Source organism: Leguminivora glycinivorella, chromosome 14 (genome assembly GCF_023078275.1).
Source record: "Leguminivora glycinivorella isolate SPB_JAAS2020 chromosome 14, LegGlyc_1.1, whole genome shotgun sequence".
Classification (NCBI taxonomy): Eukaryota; Metazoa; Arthropoda; class Insecta; order Lepidoptera; family Tortricidae; genus Leguminivora; species Leguminivora glycinivorella.
Window position 1 is genome coordinate 9144819 of NC_062984.1, and position 23224 is coordinate 9168042.

A 23224-nucleotide genomic window follows, 5' to 3' on the forward strand; every position below is an offset into this window, starting at 1 on the left:
ATAAACAACAGACATGCAGTGTAAAGTGCTCGCTTGTTTACTCAAGATGATTCACATTCATACATAATACGTACGTTCATGCATAAATAATAGGTAAAGAGAGCAGATTTTTGATATTAGTGCATTGATTGCGCTTATGAGTGGTGGGGTGCGGGAATGTTTTAATTACATTAGGCAAAACATAGTTTATGGATCTTAACTACCTAGGGCTCATCCATTAATTACATAACACCTGGACGGGGGCGAGGGGGGGGGGTCCACAAAATGTGACATGTTGTGACATGGGGGAGGGAGGAGCTCTATGTTTGTGAGTCACATACAAAATATTTGCAAAATCTATGTTAAATAAAATTCTATTTCAATTGTTTGTGTTCAATTTCAATGTTGACCGTATACATTTCACCAAGAAACACTAATCTGGACATTGAATAGCCCAAATTACTTAAAAATGATGTAACTTGGAACGCAATTCACGCCCTTGAATCTCAATCTCAATACCTATTACAGATAGTGAAATGTGGCGGTTATTAAGAAAATTTCAGAGTGTTTTTATTTTCCTAAACAAAGAATCAGAAATATCTGATCATGACGTCACACTAGGGGGGGAGGGTGTAGTTTAATGTGACAACGTGTGACAAGGGAGGAGGGAGGGGTCAAAAAATCATGAAATTTGTGTGACATAAATTAATGGATGAGCCCCTATCTCTTTTGAAACTTTCCAAAATGGAAAATTTTGGCTGATGCCAGAAAATTTCCCAAACTCTTTATAGCTTTTTTACAGCTTGTAGAACATTATCGTTTATTAGGTCGACAAAATGGCCGAGTGAACAGGGCAACTAATTAATTAAAGTTTTCAATTGCACGCAAGCACCTGAGATACCGTCCAGGATTAAGTACCAAGTAGGTAATGAAGGTAAATAGCAAACCGACGATATTGCCGGAAATGTCCTTACATGATCAAAGAGTTAGGTTATTTACATACATACATTGATAGGAGTTTTGGGTGCGGGAGTGATGTAAGTTAGCCAAAAACTTGGTGAAAACAGTAAAAACAAACACATTTATGTCTGCTGTCGGTTTTGACATTTGTGGCAGTAATGACGCGCTGCAATACTGCATCATCAGTGCAGGTGTAGCTGTAGGTATTAGGAGGTAACGGCGGCTATCAACGCGGGTATCGAAATCGACGTCCATTACCGCCGCATTTGCAAATACGCATTTTACAGGCAAACCGACCAATTTCTTAAAAAAAGTTACTCACACAAAGGAAGCCTGTTTAGTTGACTAACGCACATATAGGCGATAGAGAGTGTGAATGAAAGAAGACGCTCGCTATTTGACAGTTTTTGCCACGTGGCCGCGAGAAGAGGTTGTGTCATACTGACGTGTGACGCTAAACCTAAGTGAACTCCAATCTCATTTAGTAGTTTACGTAATAATTATGGCAAACAGGTGAAAGTTATGCATTTCAAATTATTGTTTATAGTTTTCTACATGACTTCTGAGTACTTTTTACGTATTGTTTAGCCTGGAAATGTGTTTAAAGTGGAAATTAAAAGACAGCGGTGAAAGGCGCCATTTCGTGAGTAGATTCTATTACTGTGGTATACCACGGTAATAGTTAAAGTAGTGATATTAGTTCTTTTTGCTTTATTTTAAGTATATGTGATCAGTTATATAATGTCTTACAGTTGTTTCAATCTTGATCTATTCACGCTATCAAAGAACTATTTACGCGGTATGAAAATTATTCAACAAAACCTTAATTTTTAGCAAAAACTTCATGACTGATTTCGTAGTTTCTATGAAAACCGTTAATTTGTCAATTTTTTTAAACATTGACATAAAGTCTGATGCTTACTTACCAGTTATGTAAACTTGGTTTTAATATAAGGTTGCAATATTTTATTTTGATTTGTAATGAAAATACATCTGTATGACTTTGTTTTTATGGGTCGGAATTAGATTTTATAATACTCCAATTTATGCCTATTACCGATGGTACGATCAGATAACCCTCGGTAATAGAATATATAAGAATCTATTACCGATCCATGCAATATTTGTTTGGGTCGGTAATGGGTTCCTATAGAAGTATCTATTACCGAGCGACATATTAGTCTTGTATCAAAATATGACATTTAGTGTACCGTAAGTACAGATTTCTTAGGTGAAACTGAGTCTTCTGTGGGTATTCATAAAGGAGGATAGTATAGGTATACATATGTATTTGTCATAATTTGTATATTCAACCATCGGTATTAAGCTCCGAATTTTGAGATGGGTTTCTATTTACCGATGGCAGAAAAACACTGTCATTCATACCCTCGGTAATGAAATCTCAATTCGCGTTAATAGAACTGCAACCTGTTCATTACCACGGTAATAGAAAATTTAGGTATGTTGGCTTCAATAATCATTTTATGACATATAATAAACTAAAATGATCCTAAAACTCTTCAAAACTAATAGTTCAATAAATACTCTTCCATAAAAAAAATATTTGTGGTCGTTAATGAGCTTTGATACCCTTAATTTTTTGGTATCTTTTGAAATCTGCCTTAAGTACCACGTTAATAGGCGCCATTACCTTAGGTAGTTCGAATTTAAACATACTTTTTACACCTATTTACCTCATCACTTTGCTTGTTCTCAGTAGTATACGTACCATACTACCTTACTACCATAGCTTATCAAGTTATCATAAATACGAGAATAGGTATGACCATAATAATTAAGCATGTAAATGTGACATCATTTTGTTACTCAGTTAAGCCAAAGGTTAAGCCTACAAGTTACTATTAATCACTGACAATTTAAACTAAACAAAACATTAAAATAAATAAGGTTTCAAGACATAGTCATATGTAGACGTATGCAGAGTCAAATAAGCAGAAGGAGCTAAAACATTTTTGGCAATTACGAGTTTGGTCCCATTCCCTATATAAAATAAGTGTTTACAGCGAGACCAAGCTAAGTTAGCAACGATTTTGATGTCATACATTCATAGAAGTTTGATTTTAAAAATAAAATTTATCGGCGGCGTTTTCAAAATCTGCCTGTTTAGCTTGGTAGGACTCTAGTCCCTTTTTTTATAAAACATATACCGTCTCAAGACTGCATGTTTTATTTGAGTTTTATTTTATTTATTAAGTATGTATATCGTCGCCCATATTGCACCTATAGTACAATCTTTGCTTAGTTTAGGGTAGGTGTATCTATGTAAGATATCCCCACAATATTTATTTATTAAAATTTCTTAGAGTATCTACTATGGGAACATTTATCACACTCCCACGTATGATCCTTGACTTGTGATCCAATCACAAGTATCACAAATTGCCTCAATGTTTACACAGTATCTAAACAATTCGGCCTTCGATGTTCGCTTATGATGTTAGTTGTCTAATTAAGGCGTATCGCTTAAACAATAGAGCACACTAACTTAATTCTATAAATAATGATTTGCTAACGTTTATACTTACTTAAGATGTCAATAGACACGTACCTAATTGATATCTAAATATGTACTCAGGTGTTTTTATTATTAACCTTCTTAAGCTATAAGCAACGAATAATTAAATGTTTTAAACAAAAATGTAGGTGCATAACTATTAAAAAAAAACTATGTACTTAGGTACTACAAGTTTAACCTCGTAAAATTAAATAATGCACGCAAATGTACAAATAAGGTAATGCAGTTTTTTTTTTTTTATGGACTGATCGGCGATTGACCCTAGTCACACCTGATGGGAAGTGAAGACAGAGTCTAAGATGGAGCTCACCGATTCAGTAATAGCCTATTCACTCTACGTTTAAAGAGACCGAGGTCGTATTTCTCTGGGAACACCGATGCTGGGAGCGCATTAGTTTCTCTTGTTAAAAAAAATGTGTTGTTTCAAGCAAAAAGTCGCTTATGTATAGCTAACAAACAGGATCAAGTAGGTATTATAGAGAGTTACTGTCAAAGTAAAATGTGTAATCAAAGTGCATAGACTGCCATCTCTTGTCATAGGCTTACAACTTTTGAACCTCAGTTTTGACAATTTGGCCCATATTCTTTAGCCTGATATGTGTTAAAATGTCAAATATTAATACCATCTAGCTGAGCGTACCCCAAAGGTGTAATGCCATCTAGGCCACCGTACCTTTTTAGGGTTCCGTAGCCAAAATGGCAAAAACGGAACCCTTATAGTTTCGTCATGTCCGTCTGTCCGTCTGTCCGTCTGTCCGTCTGTCCGTCTGTCACAGCCGATTTACTCGGAAACTATAAGTACTACAGTGATGAAATTTGATGGGAATATGTGTTGTATGAACCGCTACAAAATTATGACACTAAATAGTAAAAAAAAAAGAATTGGGGTGGGGCCCCCATACATGTAACTGAGGGATGAAAATTTTTTTTCGATGTACATACCCGTGTGGGGTATCAATGGAAAGGTCTTTTAAAATGATATAAAGTTTTCTAAAAAACATTTTTCTTAAAGTGAACGGTTTTTGAGATATCAGCTCTCAAAGTCGTAAAAAGTATGTCCCCCCCCTCTATTTTTATAACTACGGGGTATAAAATTCTAAAAAAAATAGAGGTGATGCATGCTAATTAACTCTTTCAACGATTTTTGGTTTGATCAAAGTATCTCTTATAGTTTTTGAGATAGGTTGATTTAACTGTAATTTTGGTTTGCTGCTACGGAACCCTTTGTGCGCGAGCCCGACTCGCACTTGGCCGGTTTTCTGTATGGTACTGAGGTACGTTTTTTTCTTAGACTTTATCCGTCTATACGGAGTTATATATGTTTTTGATAGCTAAGGACGCTCTAACAGCGTATTGAGATACGAGCAATTTTTGTTCCTATGGTAAACGACAATGTGGTGTACCACATTGTCGTTTAGTGAGCTGCGAAATTGCATGGAGAAATTATGAATGAATTCGTTGATATTTTCGCCATGCACTTTTGCACCTCAGTGTACCTTATACTCGATAACGTCACAAATAATGACGCGCTATAGTCTTGCAGTATTTTGAGATTCACGCCATCTATGAACAGTCTTTAGAACTTTTGAACAAAGTTTAGGCCACCTTCGGTTTCGAGTTGACTTTGCTTCCTGTGACCTGCAACAGTGTGAACTTTGAACTAACCTCAACAGATGGCAGTGCGATTTTCAGTGTGAATTTGGAGTAATTTAGGCTCCCTACCCTTAATTAGCAAGAAACTCCATAGTTTCATCTTTCAAACTCTTACAAACAACCTACAGTTATAATTTTTCCCATTTTTACTATGTGAATTGTGGATTTTGCAACTTATTGTAGGCATAGAGACGTATTCGTCAAAGTTTACCTATTTTCAAATGATTTACATGACAGTTTGTCTGTGATCAAAATCGTGTCTAGATAACAGACATGTTCCACTGTCAAATTTGGTTGTCATGTACTTAAATTAATAAACGGCATTTAATAAATTTACTTGCACTAAATATTTATAAATTAGTTATAATATAAATTCAAACCATGTTAATACCAACTTGTCTAATCAAACTCACTGAACTTGTAAGTATTCTTTGAAATATTTAGTAGTATTTGATAGAAAAGCAAAGTTGGTTGATTGGTTGTTTACTTTTAATGTGATATTATTATTAAAATTATACAGATATTTTAAGTGCGACGACCGACGACATCGTAAAAACCTTTTCATTTATATCATCAATTAACTAAAAAATAAATAGCTAAATAGATACATTTTTCAGTTTACAAAAACCTGTTTCCGTAAAGTGACCCTCTTATTTTATGATGTTAATGATAGGAAAAACAATGTAGCTCCACCACACGAACTCCTATAATCGCTTATTTTATGCAGATTGACCTAATCTGCGATACGAGGTTGAGTCATACGATACAAGTTTGGGTCACACACATACACACACACACACACACATCACACAGCCCGCGATAACTAGGTTTTCAGGATCAAAATACAGTCTTAATGTTAGACTCGCTATTTTGATTGTAACAAAAACCTGAATACTTGAATTCCTCGTATTGTTACAGCTTTTAACAATAGCATGCCTAGTGCTCCACCACTACAGTTACGACCTAACAGACGTGCCTACACTGATCCTATGCTCCGGGACGTATGTCGGCTTCATAGTCGTGCTTTCTGGAGAAATTGTTGGTAAGACTTGACAATTATTTTCCATAATACTTGGCAATTATTTTCCATAATAGGTACTTGGCAATATTTCCGTAAGGTGTGAGAAGATTGAAGGGTTTTTCTTGCGGGATGCTGCCCATGCTGCTTCATTATACGGAACATATCATTTCATCTTATCCCTCAAGAAAAGCCCTTCAGTCTTTTCCCACCTTACCTTACGTATAAGCACATATATAATTATATGCATGTGTTTATGATATACATACCTTTATAAGTTTTCTGACGTTAAAACTTTGTGGTCACCATCGGTCTCATGATAGAAACTTTGATAAAAAGTCGCAATTATACAAACATCATGTTATAGCTTTATTGTAAGTTCTCCATGTTAAAGATTCTTCTGCAATAATCTGATGGTCGTACCTAGAACTTTAGGATCGTTTTACATCTAGTAGTTGTTCTCACACCCACAAAGGCACCAATAGATTCACCGAAGTTTGCACCCTGTACCTAATTCAGTGGCGAGGCGTCCAATAATTCCATACTCTCACTTCTATTCAGACATACAGCTGTCTGCTGTTTAAAACGAACGCGATGGACGTCACGCCACTGCCGTTCAATGTCTAGGTAAGTAACGAAGCTAACCGTTCTAGGGGAGATGATATTCGCGCCGCTGGACCTTCTCCAAGACATGTATTTTGGCATTGTGGGCATGGTGATGTTCTCCGTGTGTGGAGGCCTCGTGCTCTCCGCGCGGCTCAAGCCCTCCATCGTCCCCCGCACCGGGGACCCCACGGCCGGCACGATAGCAGCAACCTTGGCCCTGCTCAACGCCTTACTAATGTTTCTGGACCTCAGCATGGGATATTTGGACTCTGAGGAATTTAACGAGGAAACCAGCGTGTGATAGTAAGCTTGAGAAGTGAACTTTTTAAGTCCGTGCTCAAAAACAGAACTGCAAAACGAATAAATATTTAAATCCGTTCGAACGATCCGATATGCTCAGGATTACGGGACTGACAATCGGCATCCGGCAGCTTTTCCTGTCCTAGATTATTCACAACAAAAGTGCACTTCTCGCCTTGTAGCTCGTAGTTTGCCATGTCATAGGTATATAATCATTGCAGTGTTTAATTAACGGTGAACTCAATTGATGTTTGTATAAATGCGACTTTTATATAAATTAAAACCTTAAAATGAAAGTATTCACTGCTTATTATTTTAAGTCCAAGCATTAAAGGCATTTAAGCATCATGTTATATACTTCGTGATAACTGAACCACTTAATTAATAAGGAGGTATTTTAAATCACTTATCCCTTAACCATATTAGCGAATTCTGCATTACTTGTAACCAAAGATCGGACAGATGGGCATCATTTGGACGTTTTCGGAATAATGAACCTTTTGTTAGAATGAGGCCCATTTGTCCGATCTCTGCTTATAACTAATTAATAAATAAAAAAACCTCTGCATACTGAAGAAAAAACCGTCATTAAAAATAGTAAATGAATATGAGAAGTTTGTACAGCGAGATCATTGCCATTAAATCTCGGAAAATAAGGTTCCTAACAGAAGTGGCGTTTAGGAAGCCATCGGGGTGGATTAATTCTAAGACTAAAGGCAGGTTTATATTTCAGCTTATTCATATTTTTGCCACCTGTGAGCTGTGGTGTAGAAATACAATATTGTCTTGTATATATATTTGGTTTTTATCAGCATTCTTGTCAGAAGCGCACCGATTCGTCGATTAACTAATTGTTCTTGTTCGCCGCCATAGACTTGATATAAAGTCAGTCAGTACCTACATTGTATTACTTAAGCTACTACTTGATGTGTACCTAAGGCATACGGGTTTTATAGTTGCAATTCATGGTGCTGATGTCACTTTAATATTTCATTGACGTGGCGAAGAAAAAGTTAATAGCTAAAAACTGGGTATAGGATATGAATGATATGATATATGGCAAGTCAATATAAGTCTAAAGTTCTAAACATATCATTAGGACCCATGAGTTTTGCGGTATTTGATGGTTGTGCAAAATTGTATGTAACCAACAGCCCGCAATGTAACTAGAATCGCATGCGAGTTCGGACGCCGTCTAAATCGGGCCTTATTGTAAAAGTTTGATAACTAAACGAGTGACTGTACCAGGCGAGGCGGTGTCAGCGACATCAGACGCGTTCGTAGACGCGTGGTGGTCGTGCGCCGGCGCCGTGCTGTTCGGCGCGTGCGGCGCGCTCACGCTGCTGGGCTGGCGCGACGTGCCCGACTGCCCGCGCCGCACGCAGGCGCGCGCCGCCGCCATGTGCTCCATCGCCGCCACCGTGCTGCTCATCGTTGACGCCCTGCTGGCGCTCTGCGCCGTCGACAAGGACGACCTCAGTTCTAAGAGCAGGGCTAAATAAACGCTTTAGAATGGATGTAGTTCCGCAAAAACGTTCCAATCCACATGAAATTGTGTCGCTTAACTTCAATCTTTTGTAAATCTATTCTGATTATAGTTGATTATCTTTCAGATCATAATATATTTTTTTATATAATCAACCTTAAAGCAGAATGGATTTACCCACGTTTGAAGTTAAGCTACACAATTATTGTCATTAAGTTTTAGACCTTGTATGAAATACGAAAGTCTTTCATTTCGAAGACAATTTCAGATGGATTGGTATATATGTTTCTGCGTAACTACAAAACGTAAAGTTACTAAACTTACTAATGTAATGTTATTAATATAATCTGGTCGCGAAAACTTAGCCCATATGGAACATACCCATAGAAAAAACAAGCTACAAGTAATTTTGCAACGATTCCTTGTGATCGTTTAGATATTTTCGCGGCTAAAACTTTTTGTTTTATAGTATGTTTTTACTATCCTTGTATTAAAGTGTGTGCGCGTAATTGTGATCTCGTTCGGTTTGTATTTGTTTAAAGAGTTCTGTTTTTGTCTGATAAAAGGCTGTAATTAAAAATATTGTACTATAATCCTGTTTCTTATATTTCAATAAGGGATACGTTGACACAGACAGAGCAAACATCAGTCAGTTGACTATAGTGGTATAAAGGTAAAACCCCGGTTTAACTAACTGTAAACAACACCAGTCCCGGGCGTATTTATTGAGTAAACAAAGCCGAACGTAAACCCGAGTTCAGCAGCTTCCAAATTTTACATTGCATTAAACAGCTGTATATGCAGTAAGTCACATATTGCAATAAGGTCATGCACCGCACCTGTCTGAAATTCATCTGAAAAATTGCGCCTCTCTTATTCCAGGTGAATCTACTGTGTTTACTTCTTTCGAAATCTTAATTAGAATAGATATTTGTGTAACAGACAATAGTTTAGTGCTAAGGGTCATTCTACGAGACAGCGATTTTTGTCTTATTCCTCTGTACTTTTTTATTTTTGAAATTTGACCAATAAGGACATACTCTTTTGAAAATAGATTTATTTTTAGACATAACTATGGTTTTGGCCCATATTTTTGTGAACTCATTCATAAAATAAATTCATTTTAACTTTTTGGTCCAGAGGAATAAGAAATTTAGGCCCAGAGGAATAAGATAAGTCAGGATAGGTTAACAAAAATGTTAAAAAACCGTATATTTATAAATTATATATTGTACTTTTGTTCACAAAATGATCAAAAAAGTATTCTAGAATATTTTTATATTTATTTTTATTAATAACATTCAGACTGTAAATGCACTAGGTGCTAAAAAATCTAAAGTTTTTTATTAATATTTTTAAAAAGATCTAAGTCTTTTTATTAAGGTACTTTAAAATATAGGAAATCACTTGATAACTACTCTTCTTTTTGAAAGTCAGTTAAGAAAAACAAGAAAAATTTAGAAAATTCTTATTCCATTGTCCAAAATCCATAAGAATAAGGGACAGAGGAATAAGAAATTGTCGAAAAAAAACCAATGATTCATAATGTGTATGTCACCGTAAAATTGTAAAAACCGTTAGTTTATAATTTCACTAGCGAGATTATGAACTAACGAAATATTGTGAACCGTAACGTACAGTTCACAATTTGACGCATTATTTTTACGTTAGATTATAATCTAACGAAGCGAAACCGTCATATTGTAAACTGTCATGGCGTCGGAACGAAGCTAGCGTTCTGATTGGTCGGTTTTATAGTAGATCGTTCTGTGGCCATAGAGTGACTGACACAAATAGACACTGCAATCACAGATGTCAATTAAAAACCTCGTTAAACTTTTATCATCAAAATTCGATATATTGCTTAAGGAAATGAACGGAATAGAACGTAAGGAATCGAACTCGCCAAATAAACAAAATTGCCAGTTACTTTGCTTGTTATCCACATAACAAGCAAAGTAACTGACGTTTCGATTTAAAACATTAATTTATCGCCACTCGTTTCTAACTTCCTTTTTTACGCACTTGTATCGTAATGTACTATTTTAATACATTAATTGACATCTGTGATTGTAGTGTCTATTTATGTTAGGTACTCTATGGGCACAGAACGATCTAACAAAAAACAAAAAACTGAGCATTCAGAGCGCTAGCTCCTGACGCATATGACAGTTTACAATTTGACGGTTTCTCTCCGTTAGATTATAATCTAACGAAAAATAATCCGTTAAATTGTGAACGTTACGGTTTACAATAACTGGTCAGTTTATAATCTCACTAGTAAGATTATAAACTAACGGTTTTTTTTTCGAAAACTAAATATTAAATCACAAGAAATATACCAATTAAGCCGCCACATAACAAGCAAAGTAACTGACAATTTTGTTTATTTGGCGAGTTCGACCATTTCCTTAAACAATATATCGAATTTTGATGATAAAAGTTTAATGAGGTTTTTGATTGACATCTGTGATAGCTGTGTCTATTGGTGTCAGTCACTCTATGGCCACAGAACGATCTACTATAAAACCGACCAATCAGAGCGCTAGCTTCGTTCCGACGCCATGACAGTTTACAATATGACGGTTTCGCTTCGTTAGATTATAATCTAACGTAAAAATAATCCGTCAAATTGTGAACTGTACGTTACGGTTCACAATATTTCGTTAGTTCATAATCTCGCTAGTGAAATTATAAACTAACGGTTTTTACAATTTTACGGTGACATGTATATACAACGCGGCTCGTTAATAATATGAATAGATAGCACGTAAAGCAATTAATGAAGCAAAAAAGTACATTTTTAAAAGTTACACAAATCCCAAAAAATCGAACAGAGTAATAAGAATGATACCTGAACCACGGACAGAGGAATAAGATATTTACCTTCGTAATTCCGGAGCCACGTGCAACAGCCGACACTTCCACCTCGTACCACGTTCCGAGCGCGACTGATTATTCCCCGCGGGGAGAAGTTTGTCTACAATCTTCAATACGTTTACGATACAGGCGAATAAAACCCGCACCAGTAGGCCTAGCACATGATGGCCGCGGGAGTATGTCGCCGCGAGATAGATGCCACGTCTTCTTCTAACTGTATTAATGACATAAGGACGGGTAATCTATCTCGCGGCGACATACTCCCGCGGCCATCATGTGCTAGGCCTACAGAGAAATAAGAATTTTGTCGCGGACATCTCTTATTTCCTAAATTTTAAATACAAAATTATAGATAAAAAAATACTTGTTAAATTTTAGTAATGTAGTAACTAATAATGTATCCATGTACTCAATCAAAATATTCGTTAAGTTGACTGAATTGAAGTTATCATCACATGTTTAGAGAAAAATGGAGAACGGACACGACAGAGTAGTAAGAATAACGGATATATTTTTTTAATATAAAAAATTACAATGACCTTATACTAAAGCTAATCGATGTCCCAGTCGACTAGAGATATAAAGTATCTCTGAAAAAAAAAACAGGATTTTAAACTAAAGTTTTCAGTGAAATAAGCCTCCGGACATTGAAAATCACTTGCCTCCTTAGACCCAGAAGCTATTATTAACCGCCGCCCCAAATCTCAAGGAAGGGGGTTCTCAATTCGTCTGTATTTTTTTTGTTTTTAATGTTTGTTATTCGATATGTCCCTCATTGATGAATCGATTTTGAATTTTTTTATTGAGTGTATATACGTCACATTTTTGTCACATTTTTATTAAAACCCAGTTCTGATGATGGGATCCTAGAGAAATCGAGGGAACTCCTCAAATCTTAAAGGCATACATATAGTAGATTTTTGAGTTTTTATAAGAACAGCATGCGTTTACGTCCAGAACAGTGACATTTAGTGCAGTGAAACCGCTGATGATGATCAGGACGGAACTCCTCAGATCTGAACGGCACATTTATAGTTACTGGTATTTTTATAAAAACAGCAAGCATTTTCATTCAGAACCGTGACATTTGGACAAGGACGTACGGTACTTTAATTGTTGATCCACTTTTAGCTCATTTTAAACTGGACATCTCATAGTTAAGCATAATTAAGCTATGACGTTCCAATGTAGGGAACAAAACAAATTATTTGATTAAATATTTTTGATTTGTTTTTTTTTAAGTAGTAACACTACTATTTATATATAAATTATAAACTGAAATAGATACCATACATTAAAGAAAAAGCGACGTTCCAATATAAAATGAGCCAGAAGTGGATCAGCAATCAATAAAGTCCATTACAAATTTTGCATTTGATGAAGTGGGACTGCTGATGATGATCAGAACGGAACTCCTCAGCGACGCATGGCTCGTGTTAGGAGATTTCTTCTCTTTGTTATGTTTGTTAAGCATATTGAGTTTTTAAGTCAAATTTTGTCAAGCTCAATTTCTTATAATCGGATTCATGAGGAATTGAGCTCGAGGGAACTCCTCAAACCTTTAGCGGTAAGTATACATAATTATGTATATTCATTTGAATTCTCATCAAATAATCAAAGTTTTACATTGAAAATAGTTTTAAAAAATACACATTTCTACATAATCCAACATTCGCAAGTTTCTTTCACCAGAACCACAAAAGCGACGGTTTTTTTTTTCTTAAAAATTATTTTGTTTTAGAATTCAGTACCTTTTGTAGGACAACAATAGTTCCAAATATAATTATTTTGTACAAAATTGTACACGTAGCTCAACCTACATAATGTACATAGGTAAAATATGTATATTATGGTATTAAAAGAAAGATACCTATTAAGTATAATAATTATGTTAAAATAAAAACAATGGCAGTTTTTTAACAGAAGTTTATTCCACTGACATTACATCTACTAAGGCATAATTTATAGTTTATTACCAGAATGTTCGGGTTAGTCTCGGTCCCATTTTTAGAGGTCGACAACTCTCGGGCAATTTTTGAGGAGTTAATTTCTGGGGCGATAATTTGGGGGCATCCATTTCTAATCGAGTGGTATGAAGAGCCGCAGCCATAGGGTCATTCAGTGGTACATTGGCAGGAGCGAGTTTCGCTGGAGCCCAGTTGCTCACGCACCCGGGTAATTTGTTGTAATATGTCATGTTTAGTCCTAGTTGGGGGGCTTTTTGTTTGGCGGGTTTTCTGTAGGAACTGGCGATGGAGCCGGTATCTTCGGCGCAGAGCACGCGGATGGCGTCGACGATGAGCACGGAGGTGGCGGCGAGCGCGCACATGGCGCCGGCGCGCGCGCGGTCGCGGCGCGGCGAGTCGGGCACGTGCCGCCAGCCTTCCAGCGTGCGCGCGCCGCACGCGCCGTATAGCGCCGCGCCGGCGCTCGACCACCATGCTTCGATGAAAGGGTCCTGCTTGCTGGAGACCATCTCACCTGTGCAACACATGTTATTTGTGGCAGGACAAACATTCACATCGGAATTCATAAACCGTGACACCATAACTCTTGAACGCTTTCTGTTAAACCATAAAACGCCACAGTAGCTACCTACCGAGCTCTGGCATAAAATGGCAAATACATATGTATAAGCCATAATTACTGGAAACATTGAGAGGAGAGTTACTTCGATAATGTAGGCCGTAGGATTAGTAGGAGTTAGGAATTATAAAAGCATCCTTGGCCTTGGCGCCGCAGTAATGTTGGGACTTTTTGGCATTTTCGTGGCACTTTTATTACTATGCTATGTCAGTGTAAAATTGTTTATTATCTGTGTGCTTTCGAATAAAAATATTCTATTCTATTCTACTTTTCGTGAAAGTTAACAAGAGAAAGAGAGATAAGTTGAGCAAATTGGATTTTGAAATTCGAACTATGTGCGATTTCCACAATGTTGTTATTTCAAGGACAAATTAGTAAACCCTCGAATTGCGTTGGTTATGTATAAGTTCACTGCTTATTGTTTCTATAGTATTCATAAAATTTGTAATTTTAGATCTAAGCAAGTAGATTAAGAAAACACAGCCTCATAAAATAATGTGTTTAATCAGGGTTCAACAGAGGTGCAAATGTAGTGTAACAGATAACTTTCTAATACGCTTCATATTTCAACTCAAAAATACATATCACATTACAAAATCCACAAAGTCGCATTTATACAAACAGTGTCAGCGCGTGTACTTATCCACGACTTGAATGGTTTTCACATCAATAACACAAATACAGTCCGTATCTGAAGCGATGCATTTTCCTCATGCATAAAACGCCCCTTAACTTTAACATCAGCTTCGAACTTCGAAATACTTTTTCAAGCTCTGTATAGTCTGAATGCACTGAATGCTTCGAGCGCAGCGTATCTTTGTTGCGCGTTTATTGAGCTTAGAACAGAATAGTCTGGTTACTGGGACTCTTGACACCGCCCCTCCGCTGATATGGTGGATACCCTCGTATCACAGAACATAATGAGAACGTTGACGGCGTTGAGCGCCACGGTGTAGGACACGAGCGTGTCGTCGGCGCGCGGGTTGCGCTCGGCGTCCGTGCGCGCCGAGTACAGTGTCCAAGCGCACGTGGCGGACATCGCCATCCCCAGCACGCTAAAGTACACGTCTTGGATGACGTCCAGCGGCGCGAATACCATCTCCCCTAAAACATCAACGCTTTGTTACTACTTGCGACATTGCGACTCGATTACATCAGGCGTTAGTTACTGCACCATAATTTAGGTATTCTATGCAAGCCGTTTGCCGCGTGAAAAGTTTTAGTCTATTTTCTGAACTCATTTCTTTTAGTAGAAGCAATTTGTTTATTGTTCATAAGCAAGGTTCATATACAATTTACAGGAAAAGAGGTATAAAGGCGAACTTATCCCTTAAGGGGTCTCTTCCAGCTAACCTTAAACCTGTCTACATCATTAAGCAGTCTTGCACTAGAAATAGGACCACGATATCAGCTAACGCTTATTTGAACGGTAATTATCCATCCATACGCAGCAGAAGGACGGTAATGGCCCAGTGTTTGCCCATACACTTTGTAGGTACCTATTACTTACCTATTAGTATAGTTTAGTACCCAGTAGTAAATGGGTACCAAGTGCTTTGACAAAGTATGTCTGGGATTGCGTGTTTGAAAGGCTAGGGACAGGTCCGAAATTTTATTGCGAAAACTTTTAGCAAGGGTAATAAATTTGAGTGCTTGCATGCCTTGCATCTTTCGGGCTATCACTATTACTTTACCATGTGACATTGTTAATTTTTATTATCTGTTTGTATATAAATGCGACTTTTTCTTTTGTGTACGAGTATAGCTCTCTGAATTGTGAACGTGTGATATCTCAAAAAGCAACATTTTAACTTTCAGGGTAATTGAGAGGGGTCGAAAGCTAAATACTCTATTGGATCTTTTAAACTAATAATAAAAAACATGTGAAACGATTATGCCTCACCAATAATTTCTCCTGTAAGCACCAGTATGAAGCCCAGGTATGTGCCAGAACACAGGATGAGTGTGGACACGTCTGTCAGGTCATAACTGTACTGTTGTAGTAGAAGGCAGGCCGACGCTATCGCCTGTTGAAAGAAATAGCAGTTGGGACACAGATTCAGGGATTTTATCCTTCTAAGGGCCAGTTGCATCAACCACATTTGAAAGACACATCATCGTAACGCAGCAGATGTGTATGGAATTTCCCATACAATAAAATTTAACGAACGCTTTAACGGTGACAGACGGTTTGATGCAACCGGCCCTAAGCCAGTGGTGGGTAAAGTGCGTCCCGCAGAAGGATTATCCGTTCCTTCAATTTAAAACCTTAGTAGTAGCCGGTCCTTCAATTTAAAATAATGTGTATACGGCTAGCAATATAATAACAATGCATCATTTTCGGTTTAAATCTGGCCCTCTGAAATTCCTGAAGTTTTGTCATATTAAAATGCAGTTCAGGCCATCGCTCACACTTCAATTAAACCCAGATATATCCCACTGTTGACTTCTACAACACCCTAGGGTGGAAAAGGGGTGCTGAAATTTTTAATCCGTCAACACACGGTGTCACTGGATGTATTCATTACGTTTTTGATTAGTACACAGCATCCATCAGCGTTTATGACTGGCAGATCTTGAGGGCCCTGATATTTTGTCTATCTAACACATTTCACTTCAATTTTGAAAATAAGCAGTAGGTATGAAATGGTTAACTATTTATAGGTTTAATAAATTATGAAATTCTACCTTGGGAAATTATAGTTATAATTACTAGCGTATGCTTGGAATTATACTTACAAGTTCAATTAATTTGATGCAAATACTGGGCATAAACATTGTATTAGGTTGTGATAAAACTGACCGAGTAGGCGAGCTTCAGGTAACTATTACTTGTAAATTATTTACAGATATCATTGATAAATTTACATAAAATCCAAACATGTCATTTTACCGTAGTGACAAATGTGACACAAGACGGGAACATCATAAAATGATCATAAAGCATAAAGTACCATAGAATAAACACACAATAATTTTATTAAGGACTAAGTAGGTTTGTAACTTTGTACAAGTAGGTATGTTCTTTACCAGAGTCTGTTCTTGGTCTGTTCCAAGTTGGTTCGGTTTGTTCGGAAAAAATATATAATATAGTCGTTTTAATTTTGGTTGGTTTTAATTGGTCACTTATCAGCTAATACCGGCGAACGCTGTACCCACATATTTAAATATGATTTTATTGCATGTTTTGTTTATATAAATTTTGTATTCATACACTTTGTAAATAATACTTTAGTAAGACTGTTTTGTATTTCTATAAGTTAAGTGAATGTTATATTCTTTTTGGAGAAATAAATTCGTAAACCATAAACCATTAATGTTTGGCTCTATATGAGATATGATGAAGTTGGAGGGTTGAATGGAGGTTAAGTAAAACTGGTCATTATGGATGATGTGTGTTGTATTGTCAATAATCAATACAGAAGAGAGCACAAGTAAAACTAAACATACCTTATATAGTAAATTATTGCTTACATGATATTTTATTCACATACATGTGTCACATGTATGTTGCAGACAGTAACGTTAAGCTACTGTTAAAGTGTTAATTAGGGATATACTACATATACATTCTGTGACTCTTCTCCTTTCTCACATCATACTCTCTCTACATCCATGAAAAATAAGTCTTAAAAACGGTATCGTCTTGGGTTCTAGTTGTAACCCTTACTCGTAATAATGAAATGAAAATTGCGAATTGATTAAAATATAATCAGTAAAAACGCAGGTACCTCTAGGAGGTACCTATTGTGTAATTGTAACTTAAAGGAAAATAAATTTTAACCTAATTCCGTATTGAGGCTCGTTTCTAAGTTATGAAGGCATCCATCAATGAGTAGGTAGCTCTAGGTAGCAGTCGGATCAGGGCAGGGCACGGATTGCTATTATTAAGTGAGAGCCATCGACCTAAAACTGCTCGGAAATTCCGAGATACACGAAAGTTCAAGGCGTGCGGTGAATAAGGATGCTGGTCTTATTTCTTTTTCAATAGATTTGGTTGAGCAACATCTCAATCGATCATCTGTAATTGAACGATTTGCTCGTTCAAGGGTTCTTCAATTGGAGTTTGGCCTTTCAGCGGAACATATTATTATACCTATTAATTATGTTTGGCTTCTGTTATTAAGTTAATTTTACTTAAGTACAAACAGAAATGAGTAGTAGAGAAGAAATAGAAGCGGGAAACGGAACTTTTAAATCTGACAGATGTTTCAACAACATAATGCGGTCATATAAGTTACATGAAAACATATAAGCATGGTCGCGCGATAAGTGATAAAACATCTGGCCGTCCCTATCGCACTTACAAGTAGCGCGATAGGGACGGCCAGATGTTTTATCATTTATCGCGCGACCATACTTGCCTGCCAGGATCAGCTCCACAAGTACATGCAGAGTTGTCCACGCGACCCAGCAGTTTTAGTCTTATAAAAAAAGTCCTACTGATTGTAGAACTGTCGATATTATTAGTTACTTATGTATAACGAAAGTACATAGTAAGGTACCAACAAAAAGTAGGTACAGTAGAACGTCTACGTCCATTATTAAACTTCTATTAGAAAAATCAATATGTTTAATGTTTAAATCAACATCCTAGTGGGTGAGGTATAGGGATGTCACGAATGTCGCATGTGTCACATTCGCGAATGCGAATGCGAATGCGAATATTCAGAATGCGAATGTGCGAATGCGAATATCGCTGAATTTCATAAAAAACCAAAATAAATGGGTGATTGCTGCCAATCACCAACAACCCGCTAGGTAAAAAATTTAAAATGCTTACTATTGGTCAAAATGCCGAGAACGAACTTCACGCCGTACGAATTTGACCTATCTGCGCATGCGCGAGTCGACAGTCGACAAGTAGCAATTGGAGCGGTCGGCGCGGGCGAGGAACAAGCTGCGACTTGCACACATTCGCATTCGCAAAAAATTCGCATCGTTTGAAGCGAATGCGAATGTCAATGCAAATGTTTAAAAGAATGCGAATCTTTCGCATATGCGAATGCGAATGCAAATATTCGTAACATCCCTAGTAAGGTAGCTAAAAAGACAAGAACGCTAGATCAACATAGAAAATGATTAAGGAATATATAGACACGAAATCTCTCTATTCTTTTTAACAGCAACGAATACCGAGTACCAACAATAGCTCATTTTTTAAACAATTCCAACTGAAGTCACCGAGATGAGATATTACATTTTTAATTTTTCATTCGGCCCACAGATTCGTTTTAGCAACGACACCGATGAGGATTCCGCGACAATGAAATTTGTTGATGGAATGTTTAACATTTTTTTACTGAATTTACTTCAGATGAGGGCGAAATTAAGTTTATCTACAAGGACAATGAAGACGAAAATGTTAGGCCAAAATGACTAATTTTTACATAATCTTGCCGACTTGTAGGTCAGTCATATCATATCATGACTGTCGTAAGTCGTAACTTTATGCGATGAACTTATTATGCATGAAACTACGTTAATATCTAAATACTTGTATTAAACTGTCTCTTCGTATTTAAAACATTTGACAATATTAGCTACCACTACGTCGCTTCAGTTAAGTAGCAAGTCTATAAAATTCATCTAACTATTTAATCTCAATAGGTACTACAATGCACTAATAAATTGTTAGGTACATACTTAAATACACTCACCCGGTCTAGCCAAGGTGACGATCGCTTACGTTACGACAACGAAACGCTTTGTCTCTTTCTCTTTTCCATATTAGTGTGATAATGACAGTGACCGTCCTTTTCGTTAGTTATACATGCTGAGTTGTTTATCGTGTTTAAAAACAATGTAAACTGGCAGAGAATGTCTCAATCCCCAATCCCGAATCGCGGGAATAATGGATGGGGACAATATGTATAGATTATACAAACATAGAAATCCCATGCATTAAGGATAGATTCTTTTTTCTGTTTTCAGTGTAAAGTTTACGTAAATAATCTATTGAAATACTTTTATTGGCAATAAAATAGCTATTTATCAGCCATCGCGTTCTTTCCAGCCACAACAATCTCTTGAGAAAGCCATAATTTAATTCCAGCTAAAAAAAAACCTCCCGGGAGTCGAAGTTGTCATGTAAATCAGTAAAGCTGGAAAGGACGGTTGCCTACTCCCCTGGCTTTCCCACTGAGGGCCAAGGGACATCCGAGACAATCAAATTTGCCCACAAATTTTATGAGTGTCGCTAAGGAAAATCTATTTCCACAGCTTATTTACATTCTTTGACGAAAATCTTCTGAAAAACGACGTAGGAATAATGGAAGGTCTATTTTTAAATTATTTTGTAGACAGATTAGGCCATCTTACATACATATATGTGCATGTAATTTCAATGAAACATGTAGAATAAATATGGGCAATGTGTCCAATGGCCACATATGGCATGCGTGTTCAATGCCCACATATGGAACTACATAGTTGATAATGTAAAACATGAAAAATATTTTGATTAGTTGAAATTGCCTCCTGTATATTTATATTCATTGTTATATTAATAGTTGTAAATAAATTGAGGATTAAATTAATCAATATTAAAAAAAAAATTGCCTCCCAGTTGAAATTGCGCCGTTGCACCTTACTTCAACGGTCATGATTTTTTGTTTATCATTTTGATACAAGGTGCAACGTTGGCTCAGTTAAGTTCCAAAACAATAAACATATACCTCTAATATCCATTCAATTTAATCTGCGTCTAAACATAGAATCGAAACATAATTCCACCTTACGGAAAATAAGCTCCCGTCCGTAATAGAAATGGAAAGACAACTCAATACCTCAGCCTCTCATTGTACTCACAATGCAATCATCGCTGTCTTGGAATTGAATCGAGCAATCATTTGAAACTAGTTCAATCTGGATAGGAATAGGTATTAGACAGACTTTTTGGGTAACGTTCTGTGGTGTATGTGTAATGAAAGCTTTTAGTAACACTTACCTAGTACCTATTTATTCGTGATCGCGAAGTATGTTGCTTAATAATACTTTTTGAACAGTTATCTAATTGATAGATATGTTTCATTTGTATGTTTGCTCACTATGTTTTCATTGACTTTAATAAATAAGAATTTAGGTATAGTGCGTCTAAGCTAACTTTTTGCACAAACCCGAAAAAAATGGTAACCATTTATGAAGGTCCTATTTTTGTAAAAAAATAATAATAACGATGTCATTTCCTCACTTTATCATTGTAAATAACATGCAGAGTCAGCTTGGACCGACCCAGTTCAGATTCAGTCAATTAGGAAGGTTCAAAATTAGAGACAGACGGTGAGGTTACGAGTAAAAGTTTATGATATGGGGGCCGATTTTTTAATCTCGACCATTCGATTTCGTAAAATTCGTTCAATAATATTTCCACTGCTAGCGATTTAAATAAATAAATAAATAAATATTATAGGACATTCTTACACAGATCGACTGAGTACCATGGTAAGCTCAAGAAGGCTTGTGTTGTGGGTACAGTCAGCAGCAGAAGTACCGTAGCGGGCAAGGTGTTCAAAATGAACTTGACACGATCTTATTTTTAAGACAATAAGAGCGTGTTAGGATCATTGTGAACACCTTGCCCGTTAAGGAACTTCTGCTGCTGACTGTACTCAGACAGCGATATATTTAATACACAAATACCTACTTATATACATAGAAAACATCCATGACTCAGGAACAAATATCTGTGCTCATCACACAAATAAATGCCCTTACCGGGATTCGAACCCGGGACCGCGGCTTAGCAGGCAGGATCACTACCCGCTAGGCCAGACCGGTCGTCAAATTCTACTAACAGAATCGAAAACGAGTGGTCATTGCCACTAGTTTTAAAATTACTAGCTGTCCTTTTTCAAAAATAGCATTCCGGCGTTTTCCACAGACATTCGAACGGCAAATCGTGCGTTCGAGATTCAAACATCGATCCCCCAGGTCTAGCTAGAACATAAGATATTATATTACGAAAACAATTGCACGTTTGCATTAAGTATATAATTTATAAGTACCGACTGTAAAAACTTAACAACAACAAATAATTAAGAATAATAATTGTATTTAATATTGTATTGATGTAAAAAAAATGTTGACATATAAAAGTATGTTTTATAAAGGAATAAATGAATGAATTATACGCCGTGTTTCACTTAACACTAAAAACCTGAAAACCGTTTGTTCAGAATCGAGAGTAGAATCGATTGAGCTATATCTTGATGGGGGTAATATTTTTATTTAAATTAGTATTATTAGTTATTTTTTATGTGCCTATTCTATTGTATTCGTAATACAACATTGTGTATATCGCATTGCTAGAGGTTGTTTACCTTTTTCAGTATTTGGGGGTATTAATACTGGCTGGTTATTTGGACGATTATTTTTTCCGCTACGAGTTTGACGTTGTTTGTCAATTTCATCTTAATGTTTATCATAAGTCATAACAAATTGAACTCGTACCTAATTACAACCTTGTCATTTTGAATATTGGGTTTAAATTTGCTTACTGCGATTACCTGTCCAATTTGAAGTTTACTGTGACAAAGCTTTAGTGTTTTACAGTGACATCTTAGCTGTCTATTAACCTTATGTCCTTGCAGTAACGTACACAAATAAATAGTTTAATGGTTTATGATGGTAGTTAGCAATTATTTTATTGAGTGTAGAGCTAAAAGTCAAGTAGAGCTGTACAGAAAATTAAAAATTAAATTTAAAAAAAAAAGTAACCATCAGATTAAAAGATGAATATTTTAGATGAGTTTAAAAAATTAAAAATCAGTTAGGGTGTCTGAGGTTTTGAGTGATACCGGAAACACGTTGTATAAACTAAGCAAACTTCTAACTTATTATGAGTAGTAAATAGCTAGTCTTTAAAAATTACAATTATTAAATTAATTTTTATTAAGCAGAAACGTCTGCTAACGATTCTAAACATTTTTATATTAAAGGAAAAAATGGAAAAATTTACGCTTCCGGCGGGACTTGAACCCGCACCGTTTTTGCAATCCGTGCAATGCTCTTACCAATTGAGCTACGGAAGCCACGCCGGACCTCGCAAATCTTTCCATGCCTTTCCTTTTTGTACACACCATTTCCATTTTTTCCTTTAATATAAAAATGTTTAGAATCGTTAGCAGACGTTTCTGCTTAATAAAAATTAATTTAGTATGGGTTAGCACATTGTTACTGGTGAATTCTCAATATAACTTGAGACTCCAGTGCCGTTACA

General features: G+C 36.4%; 3 protein-coding genes across 7 annotated transcripts in view; 1 reads left to right on the forward strand and 2 right to left on the reverse strand.

The window, feature by feature from the left end:
• LOC125233463 overlaps positions 1 to 9130 on the forward strand; it is a 28757-nt gene extending 19627 nt beyond the window's left edge. For 2 of the 5 annotated variants that reach the window (XM_048139498.1, XM_048139496.1), the window contains exons 2-3: positions 6047 to 6170; positions 6800 to 7345. In XM_048139498.1, the coding sequence (XP_047995455.1) occupies positions 6047 to 6170; positions 6800 to 7053 (378 nt within the window). In that variant the 3' untranslated portion in view covers positions 7054 to 7345. Of the gene's footprint in view, positions 1 to 5414; positions 5549 to 6046; positions 6171 to 6799; positions 7346 to 8300 lie in introns of those variants that run through there. The other 3 variants (XM_048139500.1, XM_048139499.1, XM_048139497.1) reach the window with 3 other exon arrangements.
• Positions 9131 to 13390: 4260 nt separating this feature from the next.
• LOC125233527 overlaps positions 13391 to 23224 on the reverse strand; it is a 170007-nt gene continuing 160173 nt past the window's right edge. Inside the window, exon 3 of the mRNA XM_048139578.1 lies at positions 13391 to 13899. Coding sequence (XP_047995535.1) covers positions 13391 to 13894 — 504 coding nt within the window. The 5' untranslated portion in view covers positions 13895 to 13899. The remainder of the gene's footprint in view (positions 13900 to 23224) is intronic.
• Positions 14510 to 16881, reverse strand: LOC125233466. The gene is made up of 3 exons (XM_048139502.1): positions 16744 to 16881; positions 15908 to 16031; positions 14510 to 15108 (listed from the first exon to the last, which is right to left on the reverse strand). Exons 1-3 carry the CDS (start codon positions 16780 to 16782, stop codon positions 14861 to 14863), a joined length of 411 nt encoding a protein of 136 aa, XP_047995459.1. The 5' UTR covers positions 16783 to 16881; the 3' UTR covers positions 14510 to 14860.